The sequence below is a fragment of the Propithecus coquereli genome, unplaced genomic scaffold, assembly GCF_000956105.1.
Source record: "Propithecus coquereli isolate 6110/MARCELLA unplaced genomic scaffold, Pcoq_1.0 Scaffold130, whole genome shotgun sequence".
Taxonomy (NCBI): domain Eukaryota; kingdom Metazoa; phylum Chordata; class Mammalia; order Primates; family Indriidae; genus Propithecus; species Propithecus coquereli.
This window is the reverse complement of record NW_012137192.1, coordinates 5,535,360-5,558,396: the sequence shown is the minus strand read 5'-3', so window position 1 is coordinate 5,558,396 and position 23,037 is coordinate 5,535,360. Positions and strand designations below refer to the sequence as shown.

Below are 23,037 nucleotides of genomic sequence, written 5' to 3'. Positions count from 1 at the left end.
TTTTTAGGCTGAGGACATAAATTCAAACTAAATTCCTCATAAGGAAAACTGTAGTACCCACTTCTTTGACAGGGGGTTACTCCTTTTAGAAGCTAAATAAAGTATATAACTTATTAGATGTTATATAAATACAGGGAGACTTTGAATTTCATATCTTAGAGCAGTTTAGCCACTTTGAATTTTAGCAATTATACTAATCATAAATTGCATAGCATCCATTCTGATAGACTTTGCTGCTCAAGTATAATTTTTAATGTCTTAATGATTGGTGCTGCTAACTTGATTTCAGAAGACATAATTGTGAATACACGCTGTCAGAATTGGGGGGTTGGTTTTTACCCTAGACTTAGCTCTTTTAAAAAGCACCATGCAATTGAGATTCATTTATGGCTCGAATGAAAGCATATAAGGTTTTATTGAAGTTGTGCCAAAGCATTCCATAGAATAGGATAGAATGGGTATTGTCCCAGTCTTTTTATAGAATCAGAAATCAATATGTTGTCTTTTAGGGTAGAGCTTGTACCAAAATATTTATTTCCCCCATTTCAAGCCCGGAGTCAAAACATGTTTTTCCCTTAATAGATAGGCCTGAAATATTTTTCACTAGTATTTTTGTGAAACCAATTCATTTTTCTGCCATTTTTGTATGTTATTGTAATAGTCCCCATTTTAAGCCCTTTTAAAAATGGTATCGACATCCTTTGAGATATTTTATTGCTAAAATCTGATCTTTTTTGGTTACCACAAAAATCTATTCAGAAGGAGGGTATCAGCTGCTTATCTTGCACAGTGGAGTTGACCACCTATAAACGCTCCCTAAGATATTTGTTTACAGGTGTATTCCATTTTAGCAGATGTTCTGATCCTCAGTGTATGTGCTGCATACAAATAAATGTGTTCTGAATCTTTTCATCTTATTGATAACATTTTTACAAATGTGTTTCCAAGGAATAAAGATTATTCTTGCTTTTTTTTGGACTCCATCTTCTTTTTATTGATTCTTGCTACTGGCAGAAGTCTCATTTGTGAATGATCTCGGTCATGGAACAGTTGACTTTTGGAAGTTGAAAGTGAGCACTCAGTTAGGTGGTGTGGAGCAAGATCATCCTTCAATGAGGCTGCTCTTGGCAAGAGTGGCTCTTCTTGTAGGCACAGGAACTGAGATGTTTCTTCATCTGGGGCAACTCTGGAGGAGGTTGTAGTACCTAGTCACCAGGTGCTGAACAGAGTGAAGTGGTGGCAGTGGGGCTTTTCCAATAATAGTCCTATGGTGAAGGTGGTGGGTGTTTGTCCTGGCTACTTTTGCTCTTCCTGGCTAGCCAAACCTATGTCTGTGGCCTCCTGGGCATTGTGTATGCTATCTAATACCCTCTAATAAATACCTTTCTGCTTAAAGTAACTTGAGTGGATTCAGTTGTCTGCAACCAAGAAGGCTAAACACTGTGCATGCTTTTGACATTTTAATTGTTAAATGAAGTATACACTTTTCATTCCTTAACTTAGTGGATCTTTCTCTACTGCATTTGGCAGCTCTGGTCTTCTTAACAGCCTCCTCTTCTGCCACCCTATTGAATATTGGTGTTTTCTAAGAGTCTCTCCTCTGCCCACTGCTTTTCTCACTTATCATTCTGTCATGATTTTATAATGCTATTGACTCTGAAATCATTATCTCTAACTCAGAAGACTCCTATGAGTTTTTAGATTGACATTTCAACTTCGATATCCTGTGTACACCTTAAACTCTACATATCAGAAATCGAATTTGTCATCTTCTCCCCGCCACCACCCTGCACCATAAAAACAACTTTTCTTCTGCCTGAATTCTCTTTTTCACCCATAGTAAGAATGTACATCATCTATAACTCTTCTCCTTTTTGCCACCCACATCCAGGCAGTGCCCAGGTCTGTTCACCTCTGCCTCCTTGTTGTTTGTGCTTAGCCCTTCTTCTCTCTTCTTACCCACACTGATCTTGTAGCAGCATCTTTGCTCCGAGGTGCCCTTGCTGGTCTCCCTGGCTCCAGTCTCTGCTGGCAGGCTTATTCTCCTCACAGTCACTAGAGCGATCTTTCTGAAACACTATCTGATTGTGCCATTGCGATGCTTGACATCACCCACAGGATGAAGTCCAAGGCCCTCTCTATGGAATTCCCTGCTCTGTTTCCATCCTATTGCCCTAGCATATTTCCTCCATTTCTCACCCTCCTGTTTAAAAATCCTACAATGCCAAACTGCTTGTAGATCCTGGCATGCGCCGCACCCTGCTGTTACTCACATCTGTGCCTTTGCAAATAGTGTTCCTTCTGCCTAGGATTCTGTCACTCCCATTCCCTTCCCTCAACTCCTGTTCATTTCTTAAACCTCTGCTCAGCCATCATCTCCTCCCAGGGACTCTCTGACAGCCCCCACCTCTGCAAATTGGGTTAATTTCTGTGTTCCACTACTACCTCCTCCCCTCCCACCCCCACATACCACAATGTTGCACTCATGGGTTTGTATTAAAACAGGCTCTTTTGTTCATCTCATCCTGAAGCCTGTACGCTCAAGTCTTGAGTTTTGTGTCTTGTTTGCCTTTGTTCCCTGGTGCCTGACATAGCAGGTGCTCAATCAATGGAGTAAATGGATTATTCCATATTCACGTGAAATGAAAATGTCTAACCAAATAGCAGGCAATAATATATCATCTCTGGGCTGGTCTGAAGGTGTCTGAACAAGCTTATCTAGTCTGGGGGCATCATATTTTGAGTAGGACATTGACTACCATGTTATTTCTGGATTCAGCTTCATCATCTGAATATCATTCAGTGTGTCAACTGTGTTCTCATTTGAGGCACTGGTATCATATGGAGGATAGAGGATAGTCCAGTCATATGACACTGGACACCCCAGTAGGTTGACATTGATCCACGCTAATATGTAGGGACTAATAGCCAAATGCTGTGCTTCACATTGTACACGTGTCACTTCACTTGGTCTTCCCGACTGCTCTGTGAGGTGGGTGGTATCCTCTTCATAGATGGGAAGCTCAGGCTTAGGGTTTAACCAAGCAACTTGTACACAGTCATGCAGCCGGTAAGTGGTAAGTCAGAATGCTGTGTTCTCAACCCTTGTGCTCTGTGGCCTCTCACCGCTGATGATTCCACCATTTGTGACCCTGTTGGTCCACTCCTCCATGAGATTTAGATTCTGTTGAATAGCTCTCTACACTGAAATATAGTTATGAACTAGAGAGCCACCCACTCCCTCCACCCATCTAGTAACCCTGTTCACCTCTGTTACCATCATCAATGCCACCACCAGTAGTTAGTTAACTGTCCATGCATCCCCCATCAGTGGTCTAGTAACATATCCCCTCCACCACCACCAGCACCACCTGTGATCTAGTAACTTTCCACACCTCCCCACACACCAGTGGCTAGTGACCCTGTCCATCACCTGTGATCTAATAACCCTGTTTACCTCCTACCCAAACACGCCCCCCTCCGGTGGTCCAGTAACCCTCTCCACACCTCCCCGCCCCGGCCCCAGTCTAAGAACCCCATCCATGCAGGCATCATTCAACAACAGTCCCATTTTCAAAGGAGCAGAGATTGGGCACTATTTGCTTTCAGTAAACCACTCCTCCCTCATCTGAGATGATCCACTCTACTGCTTCCTTCCGAAGAGCTCTCAAACTAATAATTTCTTCTGGAGTATAACTTGCCAGTAAAATCAAAGCTCACTATTGCATAACTAATGGAATTAACTTTTTACATTTTTGAAACTTGGATATTTGCTGGCCTTCTCTCACCCATTGATGTTGCTGCGGTCCCTCAGAACATCTAACAGTGAGTTGACAGTGTCGTCACAGTGATGGGATTTGGGCCAGAAGTCTTCAAATCCTGCCAGGTAATTACCTTGGCCTTCAAAGTCCTCTGGCCTATTTCATTCCTTGGCCTGCTGTTTCTACTGAAGATGGTGCTCCTTAGCGGCAACGATGGAGGAGTACGGACGCTAGGGGAGCGCCTCTTTGTCTTTCTTGCCTGTTAATATTGCACCACCTTCCAGGTCAGTGACTCCAGCCTCCTGGGTCCTTCTCTGAGCACAACTAATGACAGAGCCTTTTTGTTGCCCTTGACGCTGCAGCTTTTAACTAGTCCTTTAAAATCTGAGCTCATCAAAAACTCTCTGAGCAGCCATATTGATTCCTTCGGATCAATATTTCTCAAACTTAGAGCTCTAAGTCAATTCCCGGGCTGACCAAGTCTTCCACACGTACCAGGTAAATTCCCGAAATTGGTCTGGGATGATTCTCTTCCACCATTTCGCTACAGGAGGCAACGGACAGGCGCAGAGGCGAGACCAGGGCACAGAGAGGGAAAAAGCAAGGTGCTGTTAAAGGAAGGTCCCCAGCACATAAAAAACAGTACATTTTAAGAGCCCTTGGGGTATCTGAAAGGCAAACAAATGTGAAATTGGCATTCAGCTAAGCCTTAGAAAAAGAAATCCTCAATAATTCTGCAATAGGCCTACTTCCCTCAAAATTAGGGAGGCAAAGAATGACTTGGAAAGATTATTAAAATTGTGGGTTGCTGGGCTCTGAGTGGTCAGGGGTGAGGCCTAAGAACCTGCGTTTTTTTAGCAATCATCTGCAGAGAGCCCAAGGTGGGTGGGGCAGGACCTCACTTTGGAAAAGGAAAGCTGCCTATCTGGTTATGGCCATCCTTGCTTCAGTGGCTCACTTTTAACTCTCATCAGAGGCTGGCTCTGTGATGTTAAGTAAATGGATGGGACAGCGTAGTAAGTAGCTCCATCTGTCTGCTCAGCGTAGTCTTGCACTTCTTAGGCCCAAAGTAAAGCAGAAGAATGTGAGAATTGTCATGATTTCTTATATGGCTTTAATTTCATCCTTAAATGTGCTCCCCCACAACATATCAGACCAAGTCTGTGTCATTGTTCTGCCCTCCTCATTCCAGAAGCAAAGCACTCATGAATTCTAGCTGCTAGAGGAGATAGGGTATGTGCACATATTGGTCTGAGTGTCTTTCGTACATAATACCATTTAAGGTATTATGCCATACCTTAATAACAAGGTTACAGCCCATAGTTGGGAAGCAGGTGGAAGTTTGCAGAAGGACATTGCCAGCCAGATGAGAGGAGGATTAGGGAGTCCGCAGTCTGGTGCTCTGATGTTGAGGGCAAGAGCCCCATAGTTCTCTGACCAGGTGAAATGTGGAAGCTTTGGAATCTCACACAGTTTGAATCCCAGCTTTGCTACTTACTAGCTGTGTGACCTTTGGCCAATTTCTTCTGTATGCCTCATTTTCCACATCCCCAAATGGAGTTTACCAATATCTCACTGTTAAGAGAATTAAATGGTATTATGTACGCAAGGCACTTTGCCCAGTGTTTGATGCTAGCTGGTAAGAATTTTTGGTGGTTTTGAGATGTAAGGCCTTAGTTGTCCATGTGGACAGAAACAGGCCAAGGAGATTCAAAGTCTAGCTCAAGAAATGGTCTGTCTCATAGGCTGATGGCTTAAGATGTATATTCTAAATTTAGCAATGGAAAGGGATGTTTGGTTCCAAAGAAAGATCAGATGGAAGAGGGTTCACACAATACATAAAGACATGGCTCTTTGAAACCCTAACAAACTAAGAGCAGAAACACCATGGGGATCTTTTGAAAGGGAATAAAAAGAAATAGAAATGGTATTTCTGTCTGAGAATACTAGGAAATAACTGTCTGGGTGGAATGTAGACAATGCTTTCCCATCTGCAAATGGCAGAATTGGCACCGAGTAAGGAATTGGTGAGACCGCCGAGAATCCATTCTGCTGGTACAATTGGGATTCGAAAGTTTGGCGAATTGAAACAGAGCATCTGCTTGGTTCCCAACTTGTCTAATTTGGGATTTCATCTTAGATGAAGCAGTGGAAGCTTTTAACTATTAGGAGACTGAGTAGAAAGATAGTAATGAAAGGAACCACTGTGTTTTTTGTTACTTTTTTAAAATAGGTAATGCAGATAGTGGTAAAAATTCAAGCTAAAAGTTACTTTTCCTTTCCATCTTCTTATTCCCTAGTTCTCTCCCAAGGCAAACATTGTTAGCATTTCTTCTGTCAGTCTAGAGCTATTCTGTGTATAAACAAGCACATATATTTATTTAACTAATCAATATTGATGGACATTTAAGCTGCATCAACTCCCTGAAGTTGTAAGTGTGCTGCCATTCTTGAACATTCTGTTTGTGCACCTGAACAAATCAATCTGTGGAATAAATTCCCTAGAAGTAGAATCACTAGGTCAAAAGGCATGTGCGTACGTAGTTGGATATTGCCTAACCAAATTTCCCTCCAAAGATACTCTACATTCCTGACTCCCTCACACACACACACATACACTCACACGCACACACCCCAGCAACTAAACAATGCCTCTTTGACCTCACAGGAAGCAAGCTCACAGCCTTCGCTAGCTTTTTTTTTTTTTTTTTTTAACTTTTGTTTGTCTGATGGGTAAAACCCAGAATTTCCATTTTAATTACATTTCTCTCTGAGCAAGGCTGCACTCTCTTTCATCTTTCTGAATGCCATTTATTTGTTTTCTGTGAACCGTCTGAAACCCCTATTCTTGAGCCATGCTCTTTAATAAAGACCAGGCTGCTGAAGTACAGTTAACCGTGTCATCTTAGCATTTATATTAATAGTAGCGAGTGAGGGAAAGCTGGGAAGAGTTGGTATTTACCAGACATTTTTTGAATGTAGATTTCCAGAAGTTTAGGTAACCATCGGCATGATACCGCCCTAGAGAAGCTGAAAAGGGTATATTGGGCAACATTAAAATAGCCAGAATAAAGGAATTGATTTTTTTTTTTTTTCAAATTATTCCAGATCCTGAGATTTCTAAAATCTGTTTCTTTTCCTGTCTGGATATTTATTGAGAACTTTCCACTGAGACTTCCTAAATACCCACTCAGATATGGTGAATTTCCCTGGTGCACTGGACCAAGGAAGGACGGATTTACTTTTCGTTACAATTAAAGTTCTAATATATTGGATCTAAAATCATAGCCACATCCCAAGAGTCACCTGTGGTTTTATTGGAGGAAAGGCTGCAAAATTTAAAACACCAAAACTGCTATAGCCTAGGCGATCCACTGAGAAGGGTTAGAATAATTAGAAGAACATCCCCGTAGGCTCATGTTGTAAGAAACCCGCAGAAACCTACCTAATCATCCCCTCCTGAACGGTGAGTGGTTTAAAACATCCACTCTCTGCAGCTGAGGCCTCTAAAGCAAAGGAGTTGCTATGCTAACGGCTCCACCAGCTTCATTTCATGGCTGAGTAATGGACATTATCTATATTAAAGGCAATTAAGCCAACAAGTCCTTAAAATTAGGCCCAGTGTAAGGCCCCAGAGGCTAACTAAGGATGTTTATAATAGAAGCTTCTGAGCAACCCAAAAGAACTGGGGGACAGAGAGAGGATCACTTGAGGAGATTTTTAAGCACTAATGAATACCAAAATAAATTAATCCTCATCTGTATCACCCCAGAAACACATACCCAGTTTTCAGCTCCATCTCCGGCTCACACTGGTATCTTACGCAATTAGAATGTCTAAAACCTACTCTTAACAGATTATGCATTTTATTCATCTAACCTAAACTATATTCTGGAATGAATAATGTTTTAATTTCATTCATTCAGTGAGTTGGATGGTGTCTGGAGAGTGGAAAAATAACACTCCCAGCTCATGCCTGAGTCTTCCAGAGCTCTGTCAGGGCACAAAGGTTGATAAAGAATATGGCGATTTAGACATTATTTTACACACTCAGCTTTCATGACAATGATTATTTTGTCTTACCGTTCCTTGAGCGCTCCCATAGGATGCCATTTGGGGATGCATTTAAAGCAGTGGTTGGGGGCAAGTCTGTTAATGCTGTTGCCCACCTGAAAAAAGAAAAATGCATGTTCATTTACAGGAAAAAATGAGGGCACTGGGACACGGAAATGAGAGGCCAAAAAAATCGGTAAGAAACTCGGAAGGGAAAGCACTGTTAGACTTATTAGAAGTGAGTGCTGTAAAGGAAAACAATTATATTTGTGTCTTTTTTTTCTTTTTTAAGGCAGGAAAAAGGTTGAATAAACTCTTAGTCATGAGCCTCTGAGCAAAAATTACTTTATAAAATAGTAAGTCTCTGGCCTCAGATCCTGAAATTGATCTGAAATTGTTAACATCCCAGGTCTCACCACAAAAATTGTAGAGCCCCTCCTCACAGCTTCTCAGCGCCTCGGTGGCACACGTGCGTGTACACACACACACACGACACACACGATGAGAAAGCCATCATAAAACTTAGCAAGAATAACATCAAGACAAATGGACTTCCTGGCAGAAAAATTTTAAGACCTGCTTATAGCCATTCATTGGAATCATTTGATAGCAATTCACCGAAGGAAAATTCCAGAGTCAGTGATGGAGACACATATCCTACCCTAGCTCATGAAGGACAGAGGCCCGGGCACTTCTGAACCCTAAAGGCTGTCATGATTCTTTAGGATGTGGAATATGTCACTACAGTTTTGCAGAGACTAAATGATGTAGTAAGGAACTAGGGAATCCATGACCAAAGTGCAACTTTTATGAATAGTTAATTTGATAAATTACCTAAGGAGAATTAAAACTGAATGTACTGAAACTAATTTATGAAACCAATATCTGCTATGCTTCTCCACTGTGCCAAGTACTGATATGTTGAAGAAGACGTCCTCTTTGGCTCCACGTAGCTGGTAAACTCATCAGAACCAGAGCTCCCAATCTAGTATGGATTCATCTGTCACCTGTGCTAACGCTAGCATTGCTGGAAAAGTTGATTGCTTGGAAAATTTCTTGAAAGAAATACAAATTGGAAAATCTTTCTGCCAATTAGCAGTCTATACAAAGGAATCTAAACCATGCCAAAAAAAAAAGTAATTTTGACCTTTTCAGACAAAAGTAAGGTAGAGTCATATTTCTCTCTAGTCTTTTTTAAAAAATAAAACCACTAAGTTACTGTAAGAAATCATCCCTAATTAATAGAACTAACATTCATAATGTGTCACATTTCTAAGATGTTGATACAATTTTCTTCTCAAACCCATTATGAAAAAAGTACAGTTTTCCAATTATATACTCTACTTACTGCCAAATAGTATGCTTGCACTGAATGCAATAGGAACTTGCAACAATACGTTGGTCTGTTTAGTCTCCACTAAATTAAAATTGAAATAAGTGACAGGTATCTTGGAAACCAGGATGAATAAATGCACTTTCTCTCAGCTTTCAGTTGGACATTACACAGATCAAATTATATCATTGAGCTGTAGTTCCTGGAATATATAAATGCTTAATGTCCAAAAAATGCAGTGTCTGCAGCCCAAATAAGTGAAGTGAGTTACCTAAGGTCACATAGCCAAACAGCAGCAAAGCCAAAGCTAAATGCCAACCAGCATTCCTTTTTTGCTATTAGACTGCTTCTTTCATCCAAATGGCAAAGCAGTATTGCTTGGCATTTAAGAGAACCCAAGGCTCTAGGGTCAAGTTGCCTGGATTTAAATCCCAGCCGTGCCATTTGCTAGCTGTGTGACTTGGGGAAAGTTACTTAGTCTTTCTGTTCTTCTTTCCTTATCTATAAAATAAGGATAATAATAACCTTTCTTCAAATGGTTGTTGGAGGATTAAATAAGTTAACTGATATTACAGTGCTGGGCACTCCAAAATGTTAGTGTTTGTTGTTTTTTTTTCCCCCCTCTGTGAATATTTAAAGAGCATGATTAATGCACCGATGTTTAATTAGGAGGTATGATTCTGGCTGACACCATCTGCTGTAAAAACAGGGTACTTGAGTGGATTCTGCTAAGAGAGTCACAGGTGGAGAGCCACACACAGTTCTGGGCAAATGCACTGGGTATGGACTAGTGGCAGTGCTTCCAAATTCTTTCTTGTCCTTGGCACACATAGGAAGTGATGTATTTGTATAGCACACTAGGGTGAGCAGACAAGGCGGCTTGAGGCTCCAGGATCCCCAGGTCCTGTCTGCTTACTCCAAGGACTGGGAGAATAAATGGCTCAGCCCCCTTGCAGCCTTTCTGCGGCTTATCAGCTGGGAAGCTTTACTGAGATCTTTGTCAGCATCTCACAGATGCTATAGTTCTGATTAGGAATATGGAATTGTCCCCACATAGGCTGTAAGTAAAACAGGAACCAGTTTGTCCCAACGAGCTCCTCTGGCAGCTGTTTGGAGAACTTGTATGCTGCCTGGGTCTACTGTGTGGGCTAAATAGATGCTGATCCTGCCTCCAGGAACCCCGCCTTGGAGTTCAGACACAAGACGTGAATAGATGAAAGAGTCTAAGTACAGGCAGCACATGGTAAGTGTGCAGTGAGTGATCCAGACAAGATGCCAGGGGCTCTGGATAGGGGGGGTTTGCTGTGTTTTCCTAAGGGAGACATCAAGCTGGCAAAGTATCTGTGGGGGACTTCTTGGCCATCCAGACATTGGAATTCTGCTATAAGCAGAGAATCTGTTGCTTTCTTGGCCTTTCTGCCTGATGATTTGGTTGTTTGGAAGGTAGAAGAAATACTGCAGGTATTAACTTGTTAGAATTCCGGTCAGCAATGAAGATTAGGTTGGAAATGTGTAAGTGACAAGATCCTTGGAGGAAAGTAAGCCTAACATCTGGGAATTGTTAATACGAAACGAGTGAAATTCAGGATTTAATCCTCCATGTATTCTAATCTTTGAGAAATCCAATTTAAAAATGTCAAAGAAAAGATAGACCTGAGAGGGAATCTTTTTCATACGGGCTATGAATATAGCATAGATTACCTGAAAGAGAAGGGCTTTCAGGAGCTTCTCAGATAAACCCACAATTTAAAACAGTATTTTAAAAGAGAAGGAAGGTAGAACATATGATCAAAAACAAAGGAGCACAGAACTTTTTTTTAAAGAACTGTCAGGTTTTGTAGATGCGTACTTCGGTTGGAGCAAAAAGATGAACAATTTAATAATAGCCATTCTTGAGGATGATATGTGAGATTAACAGGCAGAAGCAGAGCTATTCAACTTCTGCCTTGCTTTTCTCTTTTTCAACAAGGAAGGCAGTCAATATACTAACTGCAGAAGGTGATGAGAACAAACAGAGAGAAACTGAAGCCTAAAACAAGAGAGACTAGTCAGGAAAGATTTTGCTGCTTGGTGATTAGTTCAACTTTAGGCTCAGAAAAATGGCCTCCCAGAGTACTGAGGAAATTTGTGCTTGTCATTCTGAGTCAGCATCAATACCCTTTGAAAAAGTAGGGAGCATTGGGAAAATGCCAGAAGAGCAGACAGGGAAGTGCCATATAGTTTCTTGGAAAATGAATTGCAAAAACTAGACTGAAAAGCTAGATGGTGATACTGAGGAAAGTTTGAGAACAGAGTCTTTTTTAAGCACTCAGGAAAGGAAGTAGTGTTCACTTAGGAACAGCACAGATTTGCTCAGAAGAAGTCATGCTAATCTTTCAAGATTCTTAGTAAGCTAAGAGTAGGAGGACTGTCTAACCTGACAAGTAGAATGTGTCAGAAACCAACATTTAAAGTTGAAACACTAGGTAATCTACAAACTTCAGAAATAAGGTTTACTGCTAATTTTGGTATCATTCTGGAGGCCTTACCAATGCAATAAGCCAAGAAAACAAAATAAGGAATAACTACTGAAAAGGAAGAAACCAAATTCATGTGATTATCTTCTTAAAATCCAAGTGAATTCCAACTAATAAGAGAATTCAGCAAGGTAGCCAGAGGCAGAAATATCTTAGTCAGTGGCTTTTTAATCTAGTCATAAAATATTAGGGGATATGTAATAATTAATGAGAGGTCTCATTTTCAGTTGTGACAAAACTGAAAAATACCTAGGAATAAAGTTAAGAATATATGTTCCGTACCTTAATGAAAAAGTTAAAAATTCTGACTGAAGAACATTTTAAAGCTCTGAATAAACAGAAATATCGTGTTCCTTATGAATGCATTCTTTCAAATTAATCCATAATGTTTAATGCTCCAAATAAGATTCCAGTGAGGTTTTTTGGTAGTAACTTGAATTCTAAAGTAATTAATCTGGAAGACTAAGTGCGTGATAACAGCAAAGAAAAAAACAAAAGAGAAAGTAATGGTGTCGGAAAGGGAATATAATTTGTATTATCAGATATAAAAACATACATTAAAATGAGAATTCAGACAATCTAGATACTAAAGAATCTAGAAACAGACACAGGTTTGTACTGTGTGTCAGTCATGGGCAATCAAGAAAATGGAAACTACTCTAGGCATTTCTTTCAGAGGGCATTTAATACAGGAATTGGTTATACAAAGGCTGAAAGAACTAAGGAGCTAAATTGGACAATAAGGCAGCCCAGAAATTAGCAATAACCAGAACCTGCTTGTCACTCCTGGAGCTGGAGGGACAAAGGGAGGTGGCAGTGTTCCAGCACCCAGGAGCAGGACCACAGGAAGCCAGAGCCACAAAGAACTCACACCTGCTGCTGGAAACATCACCTGAGGCACAAAAAGATGGAGGAGATACAGCCTGACTTACCTCCTTTTTCCACCTTCCAGCCATGTCATTGGCCATATGTATGTAGAAGCCGGAGGGCAGAGAGCCTGGGAAGTACAGTTCCTTGCAAACAGATTAGGTCCAGTGGGAGAGCAGAGAAAGGATCTGAGAGCACTCAGAAAAGTGATTGGCACATATGAAGATGGCATTCAAGTTCCTGGGGCAAGGGTGAATTAGGATGATGTTCGAACAATTGGTTCTCCATTTCAGAAAAAGTTAGAACTTTACCTCACAAGACACATAAATTCCTGATGAGTTCATAATCCAAATGTGAAAAATAAAATTATAAAAGCAGGAAGTTCATTCTCATGCCAACACTGATTTCAGGCAAGTCCCCTCTCACCAATTAGTGTGCATTGTCACCTCCAGGCCTGAGCGCCAGTGCAGCCCCTCCCCCAGCCCACTCTCACTCATCCTTCAGGACATCACCTCCTTCAAGCATCACCACCCCAGGAAGTCTTCCCTGTTAGTGCCTCCCCAGGCAGGGTTGGGTGCCCCTCCCCTGCTCAGCAAGGCAGCAGTGAGCTCCGTGAAGACAAAGACAGCGTCTCATTTGTCTTTGCCCTTGTGCTAGCACAGTGCCAGGCACAAGAGTTGGCCTCAAATGTCTATCGCATGCACTGATATTTTATGCTATTCTCAGTCTAACCAATATTAGTTGGACACCTGCTATGTGCCTAGCACTTTTCTTAGCACAGTGGAGGACACGAAAACGTGAGGCCACAGTCTCTGTTCCTACAGAATTAACTGTATAGATGGGTAGATAAGATGTGTACACAAGCCTGCCTTAGCCAGGGGGGTTGTGAGGAGGACTTGGGTTTTCCTGATGAGTGCACTTGCTGCCTTAAATAGAAGCCGAGACAGATGGGAAGGTGCAGCAGATGGGCAGCACTTGAGGCAGCGAGTGGAGGGGCGGGAGTCCTGGACTGTATCCCAGGATCAGCCAGGTACCCGCTGTGTGACCTGGTCACCTCGCATCTCCCCATCTGCAAAATGAGGAGGTTGGACCAAGGCAGTGGTTCCCAGCCCTGGCACACACTGGATTTAGTGCTTGATTACGATGCAATTGGTCTGGGGTAGGGCCTGGGCATTGATATTTTTCAAAATCTCCCCTGGCTGTTTTTTTTTAATCAGGTTTATTAAGATAAACATCATATAGCACACAATTCACCAAATTGTACCATGTAATGTTTTTAGTATTTTCAAGAACTCATGTAACTATCACTACAATCTAATTTTAAAACATTTTTCATTGTCTCTCCCCACAACCACATCTGACTAGTAAAAAGGAATAAAAAATAAAACATTTTCATCCTTCCTAAAAGAAACTTTATACCCATTAGCAGTCACTCCCCATTTCCCCCCATCCTCCCCAGTCTTAGGTAACCACTAATCTACTTTCTATCTCTATGGATTTGCCTATCCTAAACATTTCATATAAATGAAATCATACAATATTTTGCCTTTTGTGTTTGGCTTCTTTTGTGTAGCATAATGTTTTCAAGGTTCATTCATGTCATAGCATGGATCAATATTTCATTCCTTTTTATAACTGAATGTTCTATTGTATGGATATACCACATTTTGTTTATCCATTCATTAGTTGGTGGACATTTGGGTTGTTTCTACCTTCTCACTATTATGAATAATGCTGCTGTGAACATTCATGTACAAGCGTGTACATGGACATGTTTTCATTTCTCTTGGGCATATACCTAGGAGTAGGATTGCTGTCATATGATAACTCTATGTCTAACTTTTTAAGGAACTGCCAGGCTCTTTTCTAAACTGGCTATGCCATTTTGTATTCCTTCTAGCAGTGTATGGGGTTCTCCTAGTGATTTTAATGTTTAGCCAGGGTTTAAAACCACTGAACTGGATGGTATCTGAGGGGCTCCATTTCCAAAATTACATGATTTCTTATCCATAATTAGATAGCCAGGGCTCTCCCAAAAGACCACATCACCTACAATATGGCTGAGCTGTAGGTTGTATGATTGGCCCCTCAGAGCACCCTGATCACTCAGCCTTGTTTTGTTGGGGTTTTTGTTTGTTTGTTTGTTTTGTAGAGACAAGGTCTTGCTATGTTGCCCAGGTTGGTCTTGAACTCTTGGCCTCAAGTGATCCTTCCACCTTGGCCTCCCAAAGTGCTGGGATTACAGCATGGGCCCAGCTTCTCATTCAGCCTTGTTTTTGAGAGAAAGCCCTGTGTTCCAGCTTGGGACCCTCCCTCCATCCCTGCCCTACGCTGCTCAAAATTCTGGTGGTAGATTCTGGAGGACACCATTATTCAATATGCAACATATTTTGATTGAACACCATATGTTTGGTAGTCTGGCATTCCAGGGCCAGGGAGGGGAGAGGCTCTAACTGGGAGTACCTATGGGATTGAGCAGGGCTGGCAGACCAACCTCCCAACCCTGGCCAACCTCACTGGTTCTGCAGAACCATGCCCACCCCTAATATAGCCAATAAAGTCCCCTGTGACGCAGGCCCCTGTAGGAACACCAGCTTCTCTGCAGCTGCAGGCAGAATGGGGAACAAGGTCTCTCTCCCGAGACAAGGGAAGAGAAGAAATGAGATGAACTTCAGTTCTCACTTTTCATTTACTAACAGAGCACGTTATTCAACTTCACTGAGCCCCAGTGTCAAATGAGGCATCAACAGCTTCCTTGCAAAAAAATTAACATTAAGCATTAAAGTGCCAAGTACAGTACTAGGCACATGGCAGCCCATTCTTCCAGGCCAAATTCCTTCTCAACTGCAAGCTCTTGGAAGAAGAGGCTGGAGCCTACGTACCCCTCCTCTATCTTCACTCTGAAAACCGGGACTTGAGACCTCCCTTCCAGAATGCCAGAAACCTCATGAGCCTCACTCATTATTGATGGTGAGCATGAAGCTGACCTCATGTCCTGGGCCTTAGCCAAGGTCCCCGAGTGCTGCTGGACTTTCTGGGGTGGGCTTGACCTTCTCTGAGGTCCCTGTGAACAGGACAGATGCACAACCTAGTGGAATTTGTGTGAATGGTGCCTCTGGGAATTCTGCCCAGAACAATCCATGATGCCACAATTAAGTTTCCTTAATGGACCCACAACCCCACAAAATTTCTCCATGTTAGTATCTTTAGGACAGTTCCCCATGCATCTGAGCTGAGAAAGCTTCCAGGTCATTCTACTGCCTAAGAACCTTTGCTCTTCTAAAGACCCTTAACCTGACCAGATTCCTGCATCCAGCTTCAGGCAGCTTGTCTGACCCTCATCTATTTCTCTTCCTATTTGTCTCTTTCTCAGGCTCCCCCTTAAGTAGCTTTAAGATGAAAGTCACACATGCATATTTTACTTGACATGTTATTAAATGCAATTTCTCACTCCCTGCACGCATACGTGCACACGCACGCACACACACACACACATGCACAAACTGTTCAACTCTTTTCTCTGGGTTTTTGAAATGAAAAGCCACACACTTTTAACTTGGAAAGACAAATGCATGATAACCACTGTGTTCTTCCAAGTCCGTGGCAGACATCACTAATCAATCACAGCAGTCTCTCCTCCTGAGCTGGGCACCACCTCAGAATCCTTCTCAATCTTGCACTCCAAGCAGAGTGCGAATCAATTGGAGTTGGCATGAGAGATGATATCTATTTGCCATCCCTCAGAAACTCTTACTCAAAGCTTTCCAACTCCACCTCCAGCCCTGAATGTATGCCAGATCTCGGCTACAAGACATCTTTCCCTTTGGGTGTTCATTCTCACACTCATTGTTACCCATCTGAAGCTCAATCATAATTTTCTCTGCTCAAAGCAGCCCTCGTTCTCCACCTCCTTTTTTCTATTAATGACACACCATTTGCCTAGTCCTCTAGGCTGAAAATATTGGCGTTTTCTGCTCCCTCCATGTCTCCCTGTTTTCCCATTCTCAAGTCCAGCCAATCCCCTCCACCCCAGTCCCTCTCTCAACTTTCCATGTTTCTCTGACTTGTCCCTGTTGCCTAGGCGATCACAGTGCCCACTGTAGTAGGCTTTGATAGCCTTTGGTAGGCGGCTGGCCGTAGTGGGGAGGAAGGGCAGGTGGAAGCCTTCAGCCGGGAAGTCCTCTCCGGTCCTTCCAGGCAACAGGGAATTTTCTCTGTTCTGAGCTCCCAGTCTTTGCACCTCCTAAGGACAGAAGTTATTTTCAACATATTTGAGAGACAGGAAAAATAACATTAGCAGGTTCTGGAGTCTACAGAGGAGTTGTCAGATCCCTGCTCCACGCTTCATCAATCCTTCCTTCCTTCCTTCTCTCAAATATTTATGGAGCACCTCCTATGTATCAAGCAAAGGTCTTCACATTTGTAAAATGGAACCTTTTATGTAAATAGCTAGCACAGTACTTGGGACATAGCAAGTACTGGATAAGTAATTGGGAGAAAGGGTGATTCTCAGACCCAGAAATTCACCCAGAAATCGCCTAACCCACCTTGTGAGGAAACAGGTCCAGAGCAAATACCCGAGGCTTCCTTGCAAGGTAGGGGCAGAACTGAGGCCAGGTGTTGCAACTCCAACCTGGTGCACTGAATGCTGCCACAGTGCAGCCTCCATGGGGAGAGAAGGGCACCCTGGTTAGGTTTTAGGTTGGAGAGGTGAGGATGGATCATGATCCCCAGAAGCCAAAATCATGCCTCGTCCACACTCGTACACATGCACACACAACGTAGGACTGTCCTTGAGCAAAGTCTCCAGAAGGCAGCTGGAGTAGATCAGAGATTCAGCTTTTAGGGCAATGTGGGGGACAACCAGTGCCATTTCTTCGAGACTATCTCCTGCATTTGTAGCACAGGGCTCGATGATACCTCCTCTCCCTGATGTCCCCAAGTGACAGGCCTGCAAGCTCTGCTCACACGACTGCAGAAATATCCCAGAGGGCAACTCACCTCACTCCACACGCTGGGCTGGTCCAGGCCCCACCCTGCAACGGTCTCCCAACAGAGATCCTGGAGTATCACTCCCACCGGTTAGTGCTCCACACGGCACTCAGAACGAATCTTCCAAAACGTAACTCCTCTGCTTAAACCCTTTCTATGATGATAACCTGGCACAATGACCCCTTCATAACTAGCCCTGGCTTATTGTCATTTTCTCACCTCCTGCAACTTCTCTCCTCACTTCTCTTCTCCAGACATCCGGTTCTTTCACCCACAGTTCCTTCGCTCATACTAGTCCTTAGGCCTGTACCAGCTGTTTTACCTTTTCCACCTGAAAGAAATTCTGCTCACAAGAGACAGTAACAAAATAACACACTGCCTCTGATTTACAGCATGTGGGTTATATAAATGGGAGAAACCCAACTACCTCCAGTAACAAATAAAGAAAAGCACTTACTTCAGTTGTGGCTGGAACCAGGTGCTCATATTATACCATTAGGGCTTTTTCTCTCTCTCCATCTACGTTTAACCTGTGCTTATCCTGTCTCCCTGTGTGCGTTGGCCTCATTCCCACAGATACTGTATCTTCATGTCCAGGGAAGATGGTACAAATAGCCTCAACCTCAACCTACATCATCCTTTTTTTCTTTGAGACAGGCCTTGCTCTGTTGCCCAGGCTGGAGTGCAGTGGAGCAATCATAGCTCAGAGCAACCTCAAACTCTGGCGCTCAAGTGATCCTCCCACCTCAGCCTCCTGAGTAACTAGCTCTATAGGCATGTGCCACCACGCCTGGTAATTTTTAAATTTTTTGTAGAGACAGAGTCTCACTGTATTTCCCAGGCTGGTCTTAAACTCCTGCACTCAAGCAATCATCCTGCTTCCCAGCCTCCCGAGTAGCTGGGACTACAGGCACACACCACGACGCTTGGCTAAGTTTTGTATTTTTAGTAGAGACGGGGTCTCGCTCTTGCTCAGGCTGGTCTCGAACTCCTAAGCTCAAACAATCCTCCTGCCTCAGTCTCCCAGAGTGCTAGGATTACAGGCCTGAGCTACCGTGCCCAGCTTATGCTGTCCTTATAACCAGAGCCCGCTCATCCATTCTGCACAGTAGGTGCAGTATCTTGGGCTCACAATACTTTCAGGGGCCCACAAAAATGTTGTAATTTCTTTTAAAATCAGAAGAATAAAATGGACTTTTAGTTGAAGAACATGTTTTAATATATGATATTGATATAGATACTTTTATACAGTCATGAAGTATAATTTTTAATTTATTTTTACAGAGAAGGGACAAGACAAAAGTGCTTAGGGCCCACATAGGTCACAATAAGGCCTTGCTTGACTGTCACAAAGAAAAAGGGACCCCTTTTTTTTTTTCAGTTTTCATGTGTGAAATCTCAGGGAAAACTCTGATTGTCCCTGATTGGATCACAGGCTGTAACAAGTCACTCTAAGGGGAAGGATGGAGGACTCTGGCCAGGCTTGAGTCTCAGGCCCATCCCTGAAAACCTCAACCCCTACCAAACACACACAAGAAATGGGTTTCCTGTAAGACAGAGGATTCTCTTTCAAGAATGCCCACCAAACCTTCGCTGTCTGCCCTGGGTGCTCTCTCCCTAACACCCCCTGGAGAATGAACTGCCTCCACTCCTGCATTCCCCTGGCAGCTTGTCCCAGTATGATTGGGACAGACTGAATCACAGCGTTTCCTATGCTGGGGTGTGAGCTCTTGGAAGGCAGAGTGAAGATCTGGATTACGGGAATGAGCAGAAAGAGGGGTGAGCCCTGCCTGGGAGTGTGAGGAGGGGACCCGTATCTGGGCCTTAAAGGCTGGAAGTCTTCCTGGAGGAAGGGGTGTTTTCACTGGATTGAGAGATAAGGAAGGATTCCAGGGAGCAGAAAGAAGTGAAAGGCATCAGTATGGGAAGGAGTTAGTGTATAGAGAAAGATGCAGCAAGAGATGAAGCTGAAAAGAGAATGAGACAAGATAATGGGCAGCAGGGAGTGCTGCATAAGGGATGGTGGCTTTTATCCTGCAAGCCATGGCTCCTAACATCAGTCTGCAGAGAGGCTGGAGAGGGCCTGGAATTGTGCGTGGAATGTTGCACATCTTGGTGCCTTTTTCTGTAGGCATGGGCCATGGTATTCATCAGATTTCCAAAGGGATTTCTGTCTTAAAATGGTTAAGAATTAATAGGAATGGAGATGTATTCACACTCCTTGGCCCGGAACGTAATTACAGCAGCAGCACCCTGGCAGCTACTCTGCAGAGGACGAGCTGAAGGGAGCAAGTAGAGCGTTGGTCGGAAGCTGTTACAAGGGTCTAGATGGGAGATGACGTGGGCTTCGAACAGGCAATATTGGTAAGAAAGGAGAGAAGCCACTGGAGTTAAAAGATGTTGTAGCAGTGACGTTAACAGGAGCTCTCTGCATTTGGGGGTGACAGCGGAAGAGAAAGTGACCCTAAGACTTCTAGTTTGCATCATGATCTTGTCATAGGATCGTTGACAATTTTTTTATTATTGTTTTTATTTATCCCTCCCATTCAGAGAATGTCTTTTTTAAAAAATAAAAATGATTTTATATATCAAAGTTAAGAATTTTTTAAGGTACAAGGTTTAAAGTCTCTGATATATACAAATTTCCATTCTGTTCTTTAAGTACACTGTTGCCAGTTATATTATATTTTATAACTCTATGGATCTATCTTTTTGAATTTATTTCTTGTGGGGTTTGATGCCTAGAGAACGTCTTCGAAAGGACACCCGGGAATAGCAAGGCATTTTGCTTTTCTAAATCCTGACTTTGTCACCCTCCACAGCTACCCACTCCCTTCCCCAGTGCTCAGCAGTTCGGACCGGCTGCCTTTTGGCATCGAGGAGAATGGGGGCACACCATTCCCCCCCAAAGCTTCGGGAAGGCATCACCACCAGCACCAGCACCAGCACCAACACCAGCACCAACACCACTCCAACTACGGCCTCTCACTGACCCTGGACAACAAAGAGGGGCCTTTGAGATCCCCGAACTCCAGCAGCAAGTCCCTTACAAGTGAGTAGGGGTGGAGGGGGAGGGGAGGTGAGGTGGGGGTCGGAGGGAGCCATGCTGCAGGGCACAAGTGCCTTCCCTGGACCCTCGAGACAGAAACTTTTAAGGACATTGGTACTTTAAGATGGGAGTCTGCCAACCTCCTCATTTCCCAGCAAATTAATAAAATCCTCTTTCCTTCTCCTCAAAAAAAAAAAGGGAGAGAAAGAAACTTTCAGTGCAGCACATGACGGTGATGATGTTATACTGTCTTACCAGGTTTGAGCAACAGTGGACAAGAGCCTTATGCATTCAGGCAGGAGCAGTTTAGGGATTATGGCTTGGCCATCAACACCAGTTTCATTACAGGGTACCACTTCTCTCTCCACCTCATTTCTCAGCAGTTCTCTACTTGTGCAGCCCTCAACACAGCTCGAGCAATGGAAAAGAGAAAGAAGGGAGTGAGGTGGGGGCTGGGATTTCTACTTTCCCCATTACAGAAAAACCCATTCTGTCCCATTTCTGATATCCCACTTCTGAGAGCAAGGTAGTGTCAGGTAGATCCAGTCTGCCCACTGTTATGGGTCCCAGGAAGAGAACTTACAGAAATAGAGAGTAAGGAATTATTATAGAAACATTTTTGGCAATATGATAGAATGATTTTATGCCTGTTAAATCTAATAAAAAATATGGGCTTGGATGTTGTATGTCTATTATTTTATTTTTCTAGCAACTCACTTTTATTATATTTTATCAAAGTATCCATCTCTGGGGGGAAGAACTGGCTCTTTCTCAAATGTGGCTGGAAAAGCATTGAGGCAGAAGCAAGAGTCAAGAGGCCTCGATTCTAGTTCTCACTGTTGAGCTGAGTCCCCTTTCCATCCTTGGTTTTCTCATCCATGAAATGAGGTAGAGGGCGTTGAGATGCTCACCCAGGAACCTTCCAGCTCTGACACTGCATGAGGCTGTGAGCTGGTGAAACAGGATGGGCCATTCAGCCTTCACCTGTATGCCATGGGGAACAACTCTGGGTTCGCTGAGCTAGAAATGGGAACTCGTCCCCCACTTGGTATTGAAGAGTCAGAACTCTGTCCCTTCATCACTGTCCACACTGCCCTTGCTCGAGTGCCTGCCTTATCTTTTTGTAGCTGGGTAAGTGTAACAGCCTCCTAAGCGTCACTCCCTCCAGCACAGTCTCCATATAGTAGCTGCCAAAGGCATAGCTCTCACTAGATAGCTCTGACCAAATGCCTTAAGACCTTTCAATAGCTCCTCACTGTCCTAGGATAAAGCCCACACTTTTGAGCCAGGTCCACACACAGACCTTCACAGCCTGGCCCCTGCCAAGGTCTCCAGCCTTTCCCCCATGCCTCCCTGCACTCTAGCTACACAGAATTATTCTCCTCTCACCAACTACTCTGCTGTGTCCCAGCTCTGTCCTTTGCATCTGCCTGGAATGCTTTTCTCCACCCTACAGGGAACTCCTACACATCCCTCAGGAGCCCGCTCAAGTGTTACCTTGTTGGTGAAACGTTCTCTAACACCACTTCCCCATATGGCTGGCGTGCCTTCCTTCTTGTTCCTCTAACAATTAAATAAATCTTTTATCACTCTTCAGAGTATCTGTACATGCATCTGTCTCCCCCATTAGACTAGAACGTTGTGTCATTCACCTCTTTATTCCAGCTCTCAGATCTCAATTGCTAACAATACTTGGTACAAGTTTTAATATGTAATGAATATTTAATATTTAATGAATAGTTAATGTGTTAATGAGTAAATTCAAGCTGGAGGGAGAAGTAGTGGCAAACTAATCCAAAGTAGTACAAAAATCAAAATTGATGGATTTTATTTTAGAAACATAACATGGCTTTTAAGGGCACATTATATGCTGGTTAGCCCAAGCACTAATCTTTCCAATTTGCATAGTGCTTTTCCATTTTTAAAGCACTTGTACATGAATGACCTCATTTAATATTCACAGAAACCCTGTAAGGTAAGTACTTTTATTTTCATTTTAAAATGGCTCAGTGGGTCAGAGAGGTAAAGCGACTTACCCAGAGCCATCCAGCTCAGAAGTGGGGGAGTTAGGCCTGAAACCTTGACCTGAGCTATTCTCACACCCATCAGCTGACACGTACTCAAAGCATCCGAGCTGCTGGAGAAGAAGGAGGCAGGCAGAGAGGGTGCGGGGAGTCGGGCTCTGCAAGTGTCCCCTTTCCTCTGTACCTTTCTGTCCTTTGAACCTTTCCTTATTCATTCCCCCTGGCCACTTTGTAGAACGGAGTCCAGGAACACCTGCCTTGTACAGTGAAGCTGCTGCCCATCTGAAGAAGTTGGAACTGGAAACCGTGAAGGCTGCTGGACCCTGGCCCGCTCTGCACATCAACATAAACAAGGTGCCCAGGGCTGGGGCTTTGCCGTGAGCATGGGCTTGGCGCTCGCGTCAAACCTCTGATCATGACCCTGGCCTGCCTGCCCCGAAAC

At 43.3% G+C, this 23,037-nt stretch overlaps 1 protein-coding gene across 1 annotated transcript in view; it reads left to right on the top strand.

Annotated features, from left to right (window-relative positions):
* EPB41L4B (erythrocyte membrane protein band 4.1 like 4B) overlaps positions 1-23,037 on the top strand; it is a 133,209-nt gene that overhangs the window by 72,179 nt on the left and 37,993 nt on the right. Inside the window, exons 17-18 of the mRNA XM_012638551.1 lie at positions 20,345-20,574; positions 22,831-22,949. Of these exons, the coding sequence (XP_012494005.1) occupies positions 20,345-20,574; positions 22,831-22,949 (349 nt within the window). The remainder of the gene's footprint in view (positions 1-20,344; positions 20,575-22,830; positions 22,950-23,037) is intronic.